Source organism: Gambusia affinis, linkage group LG12 (genome assembly GCF_019740435.1).
Source record: "Gambusia affinis linkage group LG12, SWU_Gaff_1.0, whole genome shotgun sequence".
NCBI lineage: Eukaryota > Metazoa > Chordata > Actinopteri > Cyprinodontiformes > Poeciliidae > Gambusia > Gambusia affinis.
In genome coordinates, this window is record NC_057879.1 from 652277 (window position 1) to 669286 (window position 17010).

Below are 17010 nucleotides of genomic sequence, written 5' to 3' on the forward strand. Positions count from 1 at the left end.
CAGCAGGCGGACCCTGCATGTTCCCCTAGCTCCACCTCACAGCAGCTCCCACGCTCTCTGCCCTGCTACATAAAAAAAATCTGAGCCGCTGAAAACCAGAGGAGATTCTTTTCAGCTCAGGTAGTTAGTGAAGGACATCAGATTGCCTTGGAACGGGTTCTAGTGTTTTAACATGGCATGTATAAAAACTCTGCTGTCTGTGGGAGCATGTATGACTGCTTGGAGCATGATCACAGGTAAGTCATCAGATCATTGTTTCCTTCTGTTCTGGTACAAGTCATCTGCACCAGCCTCTCTATGAAAACTCCACACAGTGCACTTGAAATGGTACTGTCATGTTTATGGTTTACTTCTGTTGGATAGCATGTCATTACTGAATAAAACTAGTCTATTGGTCTGTAAGAGAGAAGTTCAACTGTCTGCAAACAACCTATGTAATTTAACAATGATGTACATTTTATATACATTGTTAGATGATATTAGGTTGGATATTGTCTGAATGTTTACTGCCTTGCCAGTGTATCCCTGTGGATAAACAGCCTTCTTAGAAACCCACCGGTCAGAGCTTATTAGTTTATCTTCAGGAACTGTTTAGCTTTGCTCCTTTTTGGTGTTCCACCTCACATCTGATTCAGAGTAAAAAGTTCATGTTTACTCTGCTGGTTTAAGGAATACAGAGGAACTTAACACTTTCAGCATGTGATACCCTGCTTTTTACTGAGCCTTTTCAATGATTCGCATGCAGATTCAGATAAAAACTTTACTTTTAGCAGAAATCAAACACTATGGTCAGCACTTATCAGTCTCTTTTACTGATCTGTAACAAATTATAATTCTGTGGGTGGAGATCTTGATAAATGGCTTGTACTTGTGCTTTATCAAGACCAGAGGATCTCACACTACATTCAGTCAGTCACTCATTCACACAAAGATTCACACACTCAGACTAACAGAGCCTGACAGACTGACTCAGGAGTGTATGACTGATAGAGTGACACATTTGGCCAAGGTCACAATGACAGAAGTGGAAAGAGCAGAGATGGATCTGGCAACATGTCGATTGCAGGACAAACTCCTGTCGCCACATTGTAGTATCATAGTAATGTTAGCATCATTCACATTGTAGTATCATAGTAATGTTAGCATCATTCACATTGTAGTATCATAGTAATGTTAGCATCATTCACATTGTAGTATCATAGTAATGTTAGCATCATTATTAAAGATGCAGTATAAAAAATATCTTTTATACATTTGCTTAAATTATCACCAGGTCGTGACAGTATAATATGACACAAATAATCTGTGAAAAAAATGAAGGTCCTGAGCCTTCTCCCTATGGACCGGCCATAAAATACACAGCTCCATCAGAAACAACCAGTCAGAACCAGAAAGAGGGTTTTAATGATGTACATTTACAGATAGCTCACCACAGCAAAGCCTTCCATGAATGCTAAGGCTAGTTAGCATGTCCACTGATGATGGCAGATTAACAGTTTTTCTGGAACACTAAGCTGTTTCTCTGCAATTAGCACAATGAGCAGCGTGTAGATGAGGATGATTGATAGCACTAAAACCCTCTTACTGGTTCTGATTGGTTGTTTGTGACCAGGGTGCATTTCTTCGGACGGTATTAATAGCTCAGGGAGGAGGTGGAGAAGCTTGATCTTTTCACAGATTATCTCTCTTATATTTTACTGTCTTTGGCTGCACAGTGGCACAGTTGGCAGCAAGAAGGTCTTGGGTTCGATTCCCAGCCTGGGGTTTTTCTGCACGGGTTCTCTCCAGGTACTCCGGCTTCCTCCCACAGTCTGAAAAAGAAAAGAAACATGACTGTCAGGTTAATTGGTCTCTCTAAATTCTAAATTCAAGTGTGTGTTGTGTGTGCATGGTTGTTGGGCATGTCTGTCTCTCTTTTGCCCTGCGACAGACTGGTGACTTGTCCAGAGTGACTCCACTTCTCACCCGGAACGTTAGCTGGAGATGGGCACCAGCACCTCCCGACCCCACTAGGGACAAGGGTGTTAGGAAATGAATGGATATTTTGCTGTCAGGAAGACATGGTGACAGTTTGAACAAATATGTAAAAAACACATTTTTGTAAAGGTTGCATACTGCAGCTTTAAAGAATACAATTGTCTAAATTAACAATAACACTTTCAGACACCCAAAGAATGCAGAATGCAGAATCTCAGGTCCATTGGGTTGAAGGGTGTACATTGCAGCTGGAGTTTTCTATTGGTTGCCACGGTACAACCTGGTGGATGTCTACATCACAGCTCACCTTAATGTATAAAACCATCTCAACTCAGACATACACCCCCAAGTATGGTGAGGTGGGAGTTGGAATGGTGAGCATTGATCAGTAGTGTTTCTCAGCTTTGCACATGTGATTTCTTTGCGATGTGGACACAGAGAGGAATCAAGCAGAACGTGTTTTACTCTCAAACAGAAGAAAATAAGGAAGAAAGATCATAGAATCACAAAAAGTAAAGCCACATATCATAATGCTAAACATTCGGTGAAAGGAGTAAAAATCCCTTCCATTCTAAAGAGACAAATGTTTTCTGTTTATATTCCCAGGTGACACTTCTGTTCCCAAAGCACAGAATGTTCATTGGACATCTCTAGATTTTCAAACTATTCTCAAATGGACTGTTGAAGAGTCTGAGCATACATATACCGTCCTGTACTCTGAAAAGTAAGTGAGGACACATGTTTTTATCCTGCCTTTGTTGATCAGTTGTTGCCTGTTAGACTTAGGCAGAGTCACATGACTTGGAATCTAGATTCCATGACTTGAGTCACAAAATTGTGACTTCAGACTTAACTTGGTAAAACCTCAAAAGACTTAGGACTTAACTTATACTTTCATACCAATAACTTAAGACTTCAATTGAATGTGAAACATTTTACTCGAAAAGACTTGAGATCTTAAACCAAGTAGAAAGTTTGTTTTCTGTCTGGTTTCATGTTTATGCCTGCCACATAACAATTAAACTGCTCCAGCCCAGCGCATGGTCCTGGCCATTTCCCAGCAATTCCACCTCCTGTGCACTGCTTCTACTGTTCCGTTTATCTGCTTTCATTCTGCATACTACAAAGAAAGCAAAGATGATGACGGTGCTGGCGATGTCTGTTCATCCAGAGCTATCCAAGAGGTTTGGGAAAAGTTGGCAAAGAAAAAAAGATGACTTGTGCACAGAGTCATCCAACCATCCCATTGGTTACAGCAGCACCATTCTATAAAATAGTGTTAATGCATTTTCAGTAAGACTTTAAATGCAGACAGAAGAATGTTCCTCCAGACCTGTTTGTAATTTCAAGCTGGTGTCAGTTGAAACTACCAACTGTCACCAGCGCAGGTTTGGCTGGTCCATGTTCTGACTGTGGGGTGAACTTGATCTGGTGCAGTGGCAGGACAATGTGTTTGGGACCACGGTAGTTTTCGCTCAGCTCTGGGATCCCAGTAAGGATGGGAAGCAGTGACAGGTGGTTAGCAACGTCGGCTCCGCAACTGAAATAGAGACCGCGTCCTGTCTGCAGAGTTTTAAAAAGGCCAGGGTCAAGGCTGGAGTATAGTCACCAACTGTATGTACTCTGGATCCAGGGTTACTTCAAAGTTGCTGTGCCTCACTTCGCCAGCAAAGACAGAGCTCTCACATGCTTATCTATGTCTCACCATTTCATTCCCCTTCCTTCAGAACGTCCATTAGGAAGATATAAATTGAAAGTAGGTAAATTCAATGCATTCTGGGATTAACAGTTTTGTACCAGTCTCATTGCTCCTTTTTCAAAGACTCAACATCGTTCTGTCCTTCTTGCCTGGAGAGCCAAAAGTGTACATGGCAAGTCTCTGAGCTTTGGGTCTTAACCTAAAGTGCATCTGAGCAGGTAGATGCTGCAGTAATCAACTCTACAACAAAGCCTGTTTTGATACAGATGAATAAATAATTTGATTTGTTCATTAAATGATTTGATCTTTGTCAAATAATATTATAAATCAGGGTTTATTGTTGCATTTGGTTGACATGGGGAATATTTGAAATGTCTATAGGAAATAGATTTTATTTTGTTTTTCATTCTGGGGATAATTGTTTTCCCTCTTTTCTGACCGTTTAATTTTTTTGGCAAATATTTCCAGAAAAAAGAAACATCATTACTATTTTTCCTACATTTTGAAGTTCAGCTTCTATACTGGATGTTCAGACAATCCACAACACTTTTCAAAATTAATTTAAGAATTCAGATGTTATGAATTATTACCCAGTAATTAATAAAAGTAATTGATCGAATGACTTGTTTAATACTTGAAATCAAAAATCTAGGATTTTATCTTGACTTGGTGCTTGCACGTGTTTACTAGGGATTTCACTTGAAATTTGACTTGAGATTTACTTGTGACTTACTAAACAATGCCTTCGTCTAACCTCTTCTTGTTTACAACATCTGCTGTTTATTTCTTTGGTCTAAAATAATTGTCTTGTCGTGTTTGGAGGTTTTTCTTCTGCTAAGATCTAATTTTGTCATAAACCTTTCAGAAATCACAACTGGATGGAAGTTGATAACTGCTTCAGCATATCAGAGACTGAATGTGATATGACTCAACAGCTTGAAGCCTCGGACAAGTGAGACTTTACTGATGACATTTAAGTTTACTTTATAAAATAAATATTTTTTTCTCAGAGAATTTTATTTTTTACTCGCCTTTTGTATCACCATTAATTCATTATGATGAGTTAAAATGATTTCTACCATCTCTTGTAAAACTCAAGAGACAAAGGTACTTTTACTGAACACTTGAAGGGATCTAATTTGAAGTTTGACAAGAGTGTAGTATTCTTTTATGAAAGCAGTTGAAATGTTATAGAAAAACTTTAGGAAGGGTCAACTTTTCTTAAAATTCATCATAAATTTTGGCAGTCCAGGAATATTCACCTTTTATTCTGTATGTCTACATCAGTGACGTGCGGTGAGGTTCATAGCTGGTGAGGCACTGACGTCATCAGAATCAGATTTGCAAATAGATGCATAGATTGACAGCAGTTTACAGGTTATGTTTCACTTCTGCATCCTTACACATACAAACTGTAGCTCACAAAACACACATTTCCTTAAAAAACAAAACAAAATAAATGTTATTACTGTCTTACCCAGGGCCGGATTTAGGAGGATGGGGGCCCCTGGGCTGGAGTCAGGATGGGGGCCCCTGGTTGTTTGTTTTGTTTTAGAGGATGAACAGAAAATGACCGAACAGTAAGTTTTAACAACTTACAACTTTAATAAGCCAGTTGTCACAAACTACAAACAACTCTGAACTCTTTTCTAGAAAGACTAAACCACATGTTGGGGTTGAAACTAGAATATGATGCTTGCATCACAAAATAAAATCACTGAATAGTTATTGTTGCCTGGACTTCAACACAAACTATAAAACAGATTGAGTGCAAGAAATGCAATGCTCAAATATACTTTTACAAAGCAAAGCGAGTAAAACAATATTTATACAAATATCCCCAGCATTTACAAGTCCATATAAGTACAAGTGGAATATATCAAAACTCAAACTTTTTCTTTGGTTTTAAAGTTCTTGGTAAATAGTGGAGGAAATAAATGTCAAAAAAGTGCTTCTCTGCCAGTCAGACAGAACATGGATATAAACAATATCTTCTGGAAAAAAGAGATCAGGCATACTGTAGTTTTCAGAAAATATCCTGACCCAGGTAAGTCCAAAGTGCTGCCCTCTGAAGGATTTTTAAAGTTTAGGCATTTGCGTTCAGTTGCGTGCTTCCAGTCACTGAAACCAGTTTCAAAGTTTGACTGAGTATTAGCATTGCTGAAAATGCGGCATGCAAAACAAAATGCAGCTCCGTGGATGGAGAGTAGAGCACTCACCATTTAACATCTTGCTTTTAAAGTGAGATTTGGAGAAGTGACGCTTTTGATGCTTGTACACCCGTTCTGATGCTTGAAAGCCAACATTCATAGAGACTGAATGTGATATGACTCGTCAACAGCTTGAAGCCTCGGACAAGTGAGACTTTACTGATGACATTTAAGTTTACTTTCCACAGAACCAGTCCAGCCACCGACTCAGTCACGTTAAAGGTTCTAATCTTAGTGCCGGTGTTAGCATAGCTAAGGGTTTGAGGAGCGGGGATAATAATGTTTCCGCTCCATCTCCGCTAACAGGTTTAAAAAAGCCTGTCAGTTTAGGCATTTTGTTTGTCGCCTCTTTGGCGCGATGCTCTTTTTCTTTTCTCTTCCTTCTTTTCTGCGCTCCGCTGTCATATTTCCTGTTGTCCGCCATTGTAAAATAATATTCCCTTGACGCTCCTCCTCCCCAATGCGTAAGATGCGTCAAAAGTGGACCAATAACAAGCAAGCATTCAAGATGGACGTTTGCCAGAACAAATTGGAACATTTTTCATCGGTGCTGTCAAAATCATGGTAGTCATTGATTAAATTCTGACACTATCCATTCACAAAAATATAAAACATCCTTCGTCGAATGCAGCCCCGGGCTGCAGCCCCGGTAAGCCCCTGCTAAAATCCGGCCCAGGTCTTACCTCTTCCCGGATCGTTTAGCCTAGCTCGCTGTCACTTACTCGGCAGTTGAGGAGTGAACAAGACGAACGTCTGGGATCTTGAGCGCCCCCTGCCATGAGGCAAGAGAACTGCCTGCCTCACCTCGAACCTGTTCTCCGCTCATTACACGAAACACGTTACACAAACACAGTTGGTGACAAAAAGCACTGTACATTATATACATAAGCTAAATTATTGGAAATAAGTTCACATATTAAATTTGTTTAAACCATTTTATTGACGCCGTACAGCAACATGCTCTCTCCGCTTAGCAGCCAGCGCAGAGCCAGGGGTTGCGCAATCCAAGGTGAGGCAGAGCTCGCTGCTGCCTCACCGGCATCGCTTCCAAGCATTTGAATGGGAAAATAAGAAAATTCAGCGATTTTGAACAAATAAAAATCGAAATTGGTGAAGCTACATGAAAAATAAATATTTTTTAGTACAAACCACCGGATGAATATAACAATTTAAATGACTTTATGATTATATATTTTCTTTCTTTCCATGATGGCTGGTGAGGCACTGCCTCACCTGCCTCCCCTGACCGCACGTCACTGGTCTACATTTATATGTGTTTCATCAGGTCTGAAGAAATAAAATTAGCAGCTATAGCTATTATCTTCCTGTTGCTTCCTGTCTTTGTAAATTCAATGTTTCCTGCTCAGGGTGTTAGTTGCCTTGAAATCTATTCCCCAAAAATACCACAGACTTGTAACTGTCTTTGAGACAACATGTGCTAAGAATTGACTTCATAAATATAAAATTAATAGAATTAAACTGCCTGATCAAATTTGAGTGAAATGCAGACAGGAACTGATGTGCTAAGGTTTGCTGCCTGCATCACAACCTCGTAACCTAGACACGTGAGCGGCTTTAAAAGTCAAAGTAAATGCTGATGTTAAAATCAGTCAGGCAAACTGTGCGAGTTTGGATGGGGGTTGGTACAGAACAATCAAACCCCAGAAAGAGAAGAACTTTAGGAAAGATTTTCTGTCTTCACAGGAACTATGAAGCTGATATCAGAGCAGACTCTGACCACCTTTCTGAAGAGTTTGGCTCGGACTATGACTTTCCTCATACCTATGCCCCAGTGTTTAATCCCTACAAAGAGAGTAGGTATCACATTACCAAACACCCACACACAGACATGTGAGCACTTGACAACTTTTGCATTTTCTTCTTTATGACTTTCTTGCTGATCCAAATTCCATTTTCATCCATTAAAACTTCCCCCCCCAACTTCAATCCCTTTTTCATCAAAGACCATAATCTGGCTCCACCTCTTTAGTTTAGAATTTTCTCCTCATTATTTTACCAAAAATGTTAATTGAAACATCAAAGTCAAGAACAGACACTAAAAGTTATGTCCATCAACTTATCTTCTGTCCTCTCCCTAATGTAGTGCATTTTATCGCTCATTAGGTGCTGGTGGCCATCTCCAGCAGGGTACGCCCTGGACAGGTCGCAGATGGATAGATAGTTAGATAGATAGTTAAAAATAAATTCTGTTTATTTGCGTAACACAAATTCATAACACATCTGATCAGTTCAAAGCAATCATGCAACAGATTCCAAAACAACAGCATATATTGCAAATTGATTGTTATCAATCCTTGAGGGTTTGTTACATGCATTCTCAGTCTGAGGGATTGACTTTACAGCAATCCCTCAGACTGAGAATGCATGTAGCGACAGTGGAAAGGTAAACTCCTCTCACTGTGAGGTTCTATTTGATCAAGTGACAATTGAAGCTACTACTATGATTACAACTATATCTGTTAACAACTTTTAAATACTAACAAAACAAACATATGCTCAATAACCAGGGTGTTTTCCTAGCTGAATACTTTGAGTTACACAAAATGGCAGTATATATGTGTATATATATAACTATTTTTATTCTGTTTTATGTCTGAAAAAGATAATGGACCCAGATACCAAGTTAGAATACATCAAACTAATCATTATAATTTTTTGACTCAATCAACATTGTAAGCACTAAAAATATTTATTGTTGTTAGTGAGTGATATGTGGGCTCACTTAGCTTCAGTACCTGTGACGTAACTTTCACTGATTCCTGACATGTTAAGCCAGACAAAACATCTCATTATCACTGCTGTCTCATATCGGTAGGCAATATCAGCGCTTTGGAATTTTCCATCACGGATGTTGATGAGGGCACCGTCATCCTCAACATCACACATCCGCTGACCTCCATCACTGTGGGAGGGAAGCGGCAGACCATCAAGGACATTCTGAAAAATGATCTCGGGTATAAGATCATCTACTACAAGTCTGGAAGCACAGGAAAGGTATGCTGCTTATTTGAAAACAGTATCTATGTCAGCGCTTTAGATTTAGAAACTCTGTTTTATATCAACAACTGTGATGATGGTCAAGCCCTTCTTGTTTTTAAATGTTTTTAAACTTCAGTTCAGTGAAACATATATATATGTGTGTGTGTGTGTGTACAACAAATTACAAAAACATACATAATGAATGAAGGAATGTATGTTGAAGCTTAAAGCAAGCAAGAGAACAAAAGTTAGAACTGGGAAAAGGAAAAATACAACAAAATTGGGCAGATTACATAAAAAATTCAATTGAAATTGACAAAGTTTTTAAGGCTTTTGCATTGGTGCAGGACTTTAAAGAAGACAAATATGAAGATGCATAAGTAAAAATAGGCATTCAAATTTTACAGCAGTGGATATTAAATTTTGCTAAATTAACCAGAAAGGATGAATGATGGTTTCCTCAGAGTTGTTGCAAAATGAACTTTTGGCCAACATCTAAATATTATAATATTATCACAATAACATCTATGAAAAATGTAGAAGCTGAATTGCTCATATAGTCTCTTAATTTAACAAGATGTGTGAGTTTATGAAAGATAAACTTAGAGTAGTAAGTTGTGTTAACTTTTTATAAATTTTGTTAAACTTCCAAGAGTTGGATAAACTAGAGTTTTTAGGTTAGCACTTAAAAAAGTGAGAGAAGAAAAAGACAGGAGTGGGAACTATTTCCCAATGTTTTCAGTGGCGTGTTTTTTGTCTCCTGTGTGGCATCATGAATGAGATGGAAGTGTGTTTGTTACATTGATCTAACTCTTGTGTGTCATTAAAGCAAATGTTGGTTTTATTGCTACTAACAGATTGTAAAGCTTGAGAATTCACAGTAAATGTTTTGGAATAGAATTCATTGCGATGTTTAATAACTTTTATTTATCTGAACAGAAATTTTGTTTATGTAACTTGAAACAAGAAATTAAATTATTCTAAAGAAAAAGGCATAGTAATTTTAACTGGATATTGTGAGTAAAACTATTAGAGAAATGTGAGCTTTTTAACTAGGTGAGAGAAGTTTTTTTCTTGCATATTATGAAAAGAAAAAATTGGTTTAAATGAAAGAATAAAGCCCAGGTGGAAGACTGAAGGGAGATGAAAATCAAGCAGAATTGCATAGCAAGGAAAAGTCTAGAATCATTTACCAGCAAAGTGATCTAAAAAGCTGTTTCAACAGTTAAATAGCTTCCTGATGACCAACTGCTTGATGTTTATCACTCTGGTTTCCATGCTCACCACAGTCCTGAGAATCAAAGTGTTCAGTGGCATTCACATCAACAGACTATGGAAGAACCACAGTGCTGGTTCTGTTGGACCTCAGTGTGGTGTTCAACACAATTGACCATAATTATTGAAACATCTAGAGAGCTGGATTGGACTCTCTGATACAGTACTAAACAGGTTAGGTTTAGCACCAGTTAACTAACCTAACTGGTTAAATAAAGGTTACCAGCCTTGATCTGCTCTGCATCCCCAGAACTAGAACCAAACATGGAGAAGCAGCATTCAGCTTGTATGAACCACACATCTGGAACATCTGGGGTGGAGGTGGGTAGAAGCACAGTGGTGCAGGTGGGAAGCAGGTGGATCCACAGATGATGAGATTTTAAAGGGATTCTTGATTGAGGATTGGCTGCAGCAGGGATAAAGTGAGGATGCATCACCCAATGCAGCCTCACCTGCATAATGGCCATGATGGTCTTATGAAGCCACTCATTTGCACAAAAGGCTTCATAATGGCCTTTCTTCACTACTGGCCTAAAGGAACACTAACATGATAACAAGAAACCTCTGGCAGAACCAGAACCTGGCTCAGTGTGAGCAGCTATCTGCCATGAGCTGGGGGTTTGAGACGACAGAGCAGCCAAACCATAAAACCCCACAAATGCATTGATCTAGGTGTATTTTAAATGTTTAAGGAAAGATCGTTTGACTTTCATAAGTTATGAGAAATAAAATGTCAAAACTGAAAAAAACCCTGTTTCTTATTTAGCAGTTCTCTTGATGTCAGAGCTCAGGATCTAAAATGGTTTAAAGTATCTAGTTTTTACTCCACAAATAGTTTAGTTTGAAGTGGATTTTTAGTGGAGTGGATCTTTGTGCTTTCAACAGTGAGAGTCAAAAATCTGATTTCTATCTTACAGAAAGATAAGATTGCTGACTCCAGCTCAGTAGAAGTTTCAGGACTGGATGCTGGACAGAGCTACTGCTTCATGGTGGCAGCTTTCATTCCCTCCCGACCTAAAGCCACCCGACTTGGAGCCTGGAGCACACAGCAGTGTAGACGAGGAGACACACACTTCACACAAGGTGCTTGCACATAAAACAGCAGCAGAGAAGCATTAAGTGTTTTATCCATAGTGTAGTGAAGCAGTAGAGCTATTGTAATTAGTTACTTTCTCTCAAATATCAGTCATTTATGTGTGGGTATATGTGGGTAAACTATGTTTCTAAACATTTATTAGATTTCTGTAACCTCTGTTAAGATAAGTAAGACATTTGAGCTGTGAAAATTCACCCACCTTAAGCTGCGAGGGAGATTTTACCATCTTGTTGAAGATGGGTGAATTCAGCCTGGGTGTCTAATGTGTTTGAATACTAAATGCTGCATATATAGAAGAAACACAAATTAATGTGAAATATACATCTTAGTACAGTGGGGAGAACAAGTATTTGATACACTGTTGATTTTTCAGGTTTTCCCACTTGCAAAGCTTGAAGAAGACTGTAATTTTTATCATAGTTACTCTTCAACTGTGAGTGATGGAATCTAAAACAAAAATCCAGAAAAATACAATGTATGATTTTTAAATAATTAATTTCCATTTTATTGTGTGAAATAAGTATTTGATCATCTATCAACCAGTAAGAATTTTGGCTCTCACAGACATGTTAGTTCTTCTTTAAGAAGCCCTCCTGTTCTCCACTCATTACCTGTATTAACTGCACCTGTTTGAACTCGTTACCTGTATAAAAGACACCTGTCCACACACTCAATCAATCAGACTCCAGCATCTCCACAATGCCCAAGACCAGAGAGCTGTGTAAGGACATCAGGGATAAAATTGTAGACCTGCACAAGGCTGGGATGGGCTACAGGACAATAGGCAAGCAGCTTGGTGAGAAGGCAACAACAGTTGGTGCAATTATTAGAAAATGGAAGAAATACAAAATAACGGAAAATGTCCCTCGGTCTGGGGCGCCATGCAGGATCTCTCCTCGTGGAGCATCATTGATCTTGAGGAAGGTGAGGAATGAGCCCAGAAATACACGGCTGGACCTGGTCAATGACCTGAATAGAGCTGGGACCACAGTCTCAAAGAAAACAATCAGTAACACTCTACGCCGTCAAGGATTAAAATCCTGCAGTGCACGCAAGGTGCCCTTCCTCAAGCCAACGCATGTCAAAGCCCATCTGATGTTTGCAAATGACCATCTGAATGATCCACAGGAGGAATGGGAGAAGGTCATGTGGTCTGATGAGACAAAAATAGAACTTTTTGGTTTAAACTCCACTCGTCATGTTTGGAGGAAGAAGAATGATGAGTACAACCCCAAGAACACCATCCCAACCGTTGAAGCATGGCGGTGGAAGCATCATTCTTTGGGGATGCTTTTCTGCAAAGGGGACAGGACAACTGCACCATATTGTGGGAAGGATGGATGGGGCCATGTATCGTGAGATTTTGGCCAACAACCTCCTTCCCTCAGTAAGAGCACTGAAGATGGGTCGTGGCTGGGTCTTCCAGCATAATAACGACCCAAAACACACAGCCAGGGCAACTGAAGAGTGGCTCCATAGGAAACACCTTAAGGTCCTGGAGTGGCCTGGCCAGTCTCCAGACCTGAATCCAATAGAAAATCTTTGGAGGGAGCTTAAAGTCCGTGTGGCCCAGCGACAGCCCCGAAACCTGAAGGCTCTGGAGGAGATCTGTATGGAGGAGTGGGGCAAAATCCCTGCTGCAGTGTGTGCAAACCTGGTCAAGAACTACAGGAAACGTCTGATCTCTGTAATTGCAAACAAAGGTTTCTGTACCAAATATTAAGTTTCATTTTTCTGGTGTATCAAATATTTATTTCACACAATAAAATGGAAATTAATTATTTAAAAATCATACATTGTATTTTTCAGGATTTTTGTTTTAGATTCCATCACTCACAGTTGAAGAGTACCTATGAGAAAAATGACAGTCTTCTTCAAGCTTTGCAAGTGGGAAAACCTGAAAAATCAACAGTGTATCGAATATTTGTTCTCCCCACTGTACCTTACTTTGATGTCTGAAAATTTTTACTTAATAGTTTAAGCAGATCATAATCCTGAGCCCTTCCATCATGTCTGCAGGTAGGACAGTCATTAAAATGTCCTTCTGTAATATGTAACAAGTATATCTGAAGCTGGGCTCCAGTGTATTAGGCCACGTTGCAAAATATGTACCAGAGAGTTGTAGAACATGAGATTTAGGTGAGAAAATTCTCCTATAATATGACTGCTTCAGTGTCAATACAAATTTAAAAACGAACAACTCGTGTCAGGCAGGGACCAGAGAAACACAAGTGTTCTCAAAGTGAGCAGGTCTCTTCACAGAGCTGGAATCCAGCTGCTCTGTGGGATCAGAAAACCTGGAGTTTCCCCACAAACAAGTTTCCTACATGAAGTATTTTTCTAACCGTGACTCTTTCTGTTCCTGTAGATTTAAGCCTTGGAGCTTGGGTTGGCATCATCTTCATCCTAATCACAGTCATCATTGTCTTCATCACAGCAACTATCCTCTGCTGCAGAAGAAATCACAAAAGGCACAAAAACATCCAAACAGCTCAGTCATCAGTTCCTATTTAAGGCGCACAGTATTTTCTGTCTGTCCTTTTTTTACATTTATCTGAACACATTTCATGCTTTCTGATAGGAGGATGAATAGATGTGCATAATGAAGAAAATAAGGTTTTCAGTCACCAACTCCAGATTGATCCTCCTGCTTTATTGTTTATCAACAAAAAAGTTAAAACAATTCAGAAAGTCAGAACATTGCATTTCCATTAACAGAAAGTTGCCGGTATTACAGCCAAGGAAATGTTAAGTACTTCAGCATTGTTGTATAATTTTTAGGCTGGTTTTCTGTATAGCAACAACAATAAATCAGATAAAGATCCTTGAAAGTAGTTTTCTTTTAGTGTACCAACAATATAAAGAAGAAAGTTTATCTTGTTTATGTGGATGTTCTGATATTTTTTACTTCAATAGTTTATAAATTCTGTTATACATTATATTCCAATAAAAACGAAAAAATATTTCCTCCTTTCTTTCCATTGCACAGACTGAAATGACACTGTGTCGTATAGAGTCACTCCAAATCTTCGTGATTGCTGACGAGGCTGATGGTTGATTACTAACTGTGTTTAGCTGGGAGAGAAAGCAAAGAGGCAGATTGAGGAAAGATGCATAATCAACCTGAGATGAACAGAGACTCAAGGAAACAACAAATCAGCTGGAAAACAGCAACACTGATGTAGGAGAACAAAATACAAATGCACAAAGAACACAAAGAATAAATAAAAAAAGTAAATACTAAGAAACAACCTATGGCAAGACCTTTTCAACAATAGTGGTGGTTTCTGATATGGGCAACAACTGCCCAGGGTGGCATCTTGTGGGGACAGCATGATCGCCTCCACCCTGCCTCCATCCTCCAAAGTCTCTGGGCCCCTGCTCTTACAACAGAGGATCTGGATGCAAATAGTAGGTAATACTTTGTGTTTGTTTATTGTGTTATGTTTTTATTGTGTAAATCACATTGAAATACTTATAGCTAAAATGTGCTATGCAAATAAGCTTGACTTGAATATCACAGGACTTGAGCTGTTATAAACAAACAACAAGGAAGATGGATCAAGTTCTTTAAGATAGTATTTGACATGAATTGGTTCTAAAATATTAACTAAGTTGAATTCATGGATTAATAGTGATGAATTCAGTGTTAACACCAAGGTCAAATATGGCTGTCAAACTGATGGTTTCACTGACAATACTGGATTTGCCGGTAATGGAAAAACTGGGCAGATAAATGGTTGTTATGGTAACCAGTGCAGTTGTAACTGAAGGCAGGACCTGGTAAGTGGGCAGCAAGCCAAGCTGAAGTCAGATTGATTTATCAGCCATCGTGTGTTACAACTCCAAGGTCTTATAAATATAGACCATGCATTCCATTTCACTTTCAAATATGCAAAATATCTTTAAGGTTTAATGTTTCTCCATGACATTGTCTGTCACTTGGTGCTCCTTATATTAAGATGATGTCTCATGTACAATTCAACTGGCACTCTAAATAAATAATCAGACTAGCTGTTGGACTGACAGTTTTATTCCTGGAATACTTCACAAAATGTACCATTTACACTAGAACAGTTTTTTTTTTTATCTGACAGACAATAAACACATTATTACAGCAGGAAACTGTTCCTCCAACAGGTTCAAACACAATTTCGCTGACTGTCATGTGACTTAACATGGCTTTTAACAAACAAAAAGATTAATGAATAAATAGAGACTGTTTAAATGAGGAGGCACAGATAAAGTGTCAACAACTCTTCTGCATGGGTAACATTTTCTGGTTAAAATTGCATTTGCAATCTATAGCATACATAAGAATAAAAAAAGATGGTTTTAGACATTTCCTAAAATGTAACAAAAACCATGCATAGATAGAAAATTTTAATTTTATAACAAAACTATTTGTTCTGTTTATTTATTGGAACTCCCTGTCAGATAATGTAACTTGGAGCAGGTTGTCAGGATTCTAACTGCATCAGTTAATTTCACAATAAAACTGGGTTATGCAAAAATTGATCAGCAAATACATGAACACATTAACAAGAAATAGTTTATTAAAGGAAGATAAAGTATAAAATCTTTCATAACCTGAAAAAGATGCTTTCATCTCATTGCAGCCCTATAGTAGAGTTGATGTATTTCTGAGTGTCATTGGTTGTAGCATTAAACATTTAGTTCCTGTTGCACTCAGTCGATTCTGGACCCCAGTGGCTGCATCAGGCAGTGCATCAGCCCTCTTCTGTTCTTTCCAAGAATCTCTTATGTTTTTCACACCAAGAAACAAACATGATTTTTATGTTTAAATATCATGTCCCGTAATAAAATATTTCAATATTTCTTGCTTATATATGTAAAATCTGGTTAAAAACTGAAGTTAAATCTGTGTTTTGCATGTACCAATAATTTCAGATTCATGGTTCAGTGTGCTTGAATGAGATATTGCATGTTTACTCTGCAATACACAGATGTTCTAAACTGGTATTGGTCGGTCCAACATCGTGTACATGATGCATATATACTGTACATAACAGAGTAAATGTGTTTTACTTTAAAATATCTCATGCACAATAAAAGAGGAATCATATGGTTGGCTTGCTCAACTATGTTCATCTGCTGTGTACAATGGAAGATTTTCAAACACTGAACAAGAAGCAATAATGTTTCAAAAAGACACCTTTATCTTTTCCACACACGACGGCTCGCAGCCAAACTAAAGGTTAGGTCACTTAGCATCCAGCAGAGAATATCTCACTGTTTATAGTTGAACTCTTTCATGTTTTGGTTGTTGTTGTGTGAAACTGCATGTTGCCCTGTAAAAACAGATTTAATATTTGCTACCAATCATTTCACAGTGTTTTTATGTAGCCATGAGGTTTTTAGCGTGAGGATTTAGTTTTCTGTATGTTTATTTCCTTCCTGTGTTGTCCAGTCTGCCTCTTGATTAGGGTTCGTCTCCCCTTATTACCTTCCCTGTGTATTTATACTCACCTGTGTCTCTTGTTCCCTGTCGGGTCCTTGTCTATCATCAATTGTCAGAAGTCTTACATAAGTTGTCGAATGTTTGTTCCAGTTGCTACCAGAATCAAAACTATTACTGCTGATCATCTGTGCTGCCTGGATTTTTGTGCATCAATTTGTCATTGAAAACCATCATTTTTCCACTATTGCTGGGTCCTGCCATGTCCATCCGCACTACTACAAACCGCACATCTTGACATGCAGTGTCTTAAAACATTTTTGGTCAAGATCTT

General features: G+C 38.5%; 1 protein-coding gene across 2 annotated transcripts; it reads left to right on the forward strand.

Annotated features, from left to right (window-relative positions):
* LOC122840771 (tissue factor-like) lies at positions 1 to 15351 on the forward strand. 2 transcript variants are annotated; one of them, XM_044133401.1, is made up of 7 exons: positions 1 to 236; positions 2584 to 2701; positions 4542 to 4628; positions 7591 to 7700; positions 8723 to 8901; positions 11079 to 11244; positions 13626 to 15351. In XM_044133401.1, exons 1-7 carry the CDS (start codon positions 173 to 175, stop codon positions 13769 to 13771), a joined length of 870 nt encoding a protein of 289 aa, XP_043989336.1. In that variant the 5' UTR covers positions 1 to 172; the 3' UTR covers positions 13772 to 15351. The 2 variants fall into 2 exon arrangements, with proteins under 2 accessions (XP_043989336.1, XP_043989337.1); XM_044133402.1 differs by lacking the exon at positions 2584 to 2701 and having other exon boundaries at positions 94 to 236.
* Positions 15352 to 17010: the final 1659 nt, after the last annotated feature.

What these genes read in the sequence shown, in the direction of transcription:
- LOC122840771 (XM_044133401.1), top strand. Translation starts at nt 173, where the DNA reads ATGGCATGTATAAAAACTCTGCTGTCTGTGGGAGCATGTATGACTGCT. An exon ending in AGTCTGGAAGCACAGGAAAG is followed by an intron (nt 8,902 to 11,078) that starts GTATGCTGCTTA and finishes TCTATCTTACAG; the next exon opens with AAAGATAAGATTGCTGACTC. An exon ending in AGACACACACTTCACACAAG is followed by an intron (nt 11,245 to 13,625) that starts GTGCTTGCACAT and finishes CTGTTCCTGTAG; the next exon opens with ATTTAAGCCTTGGAGCTTGG.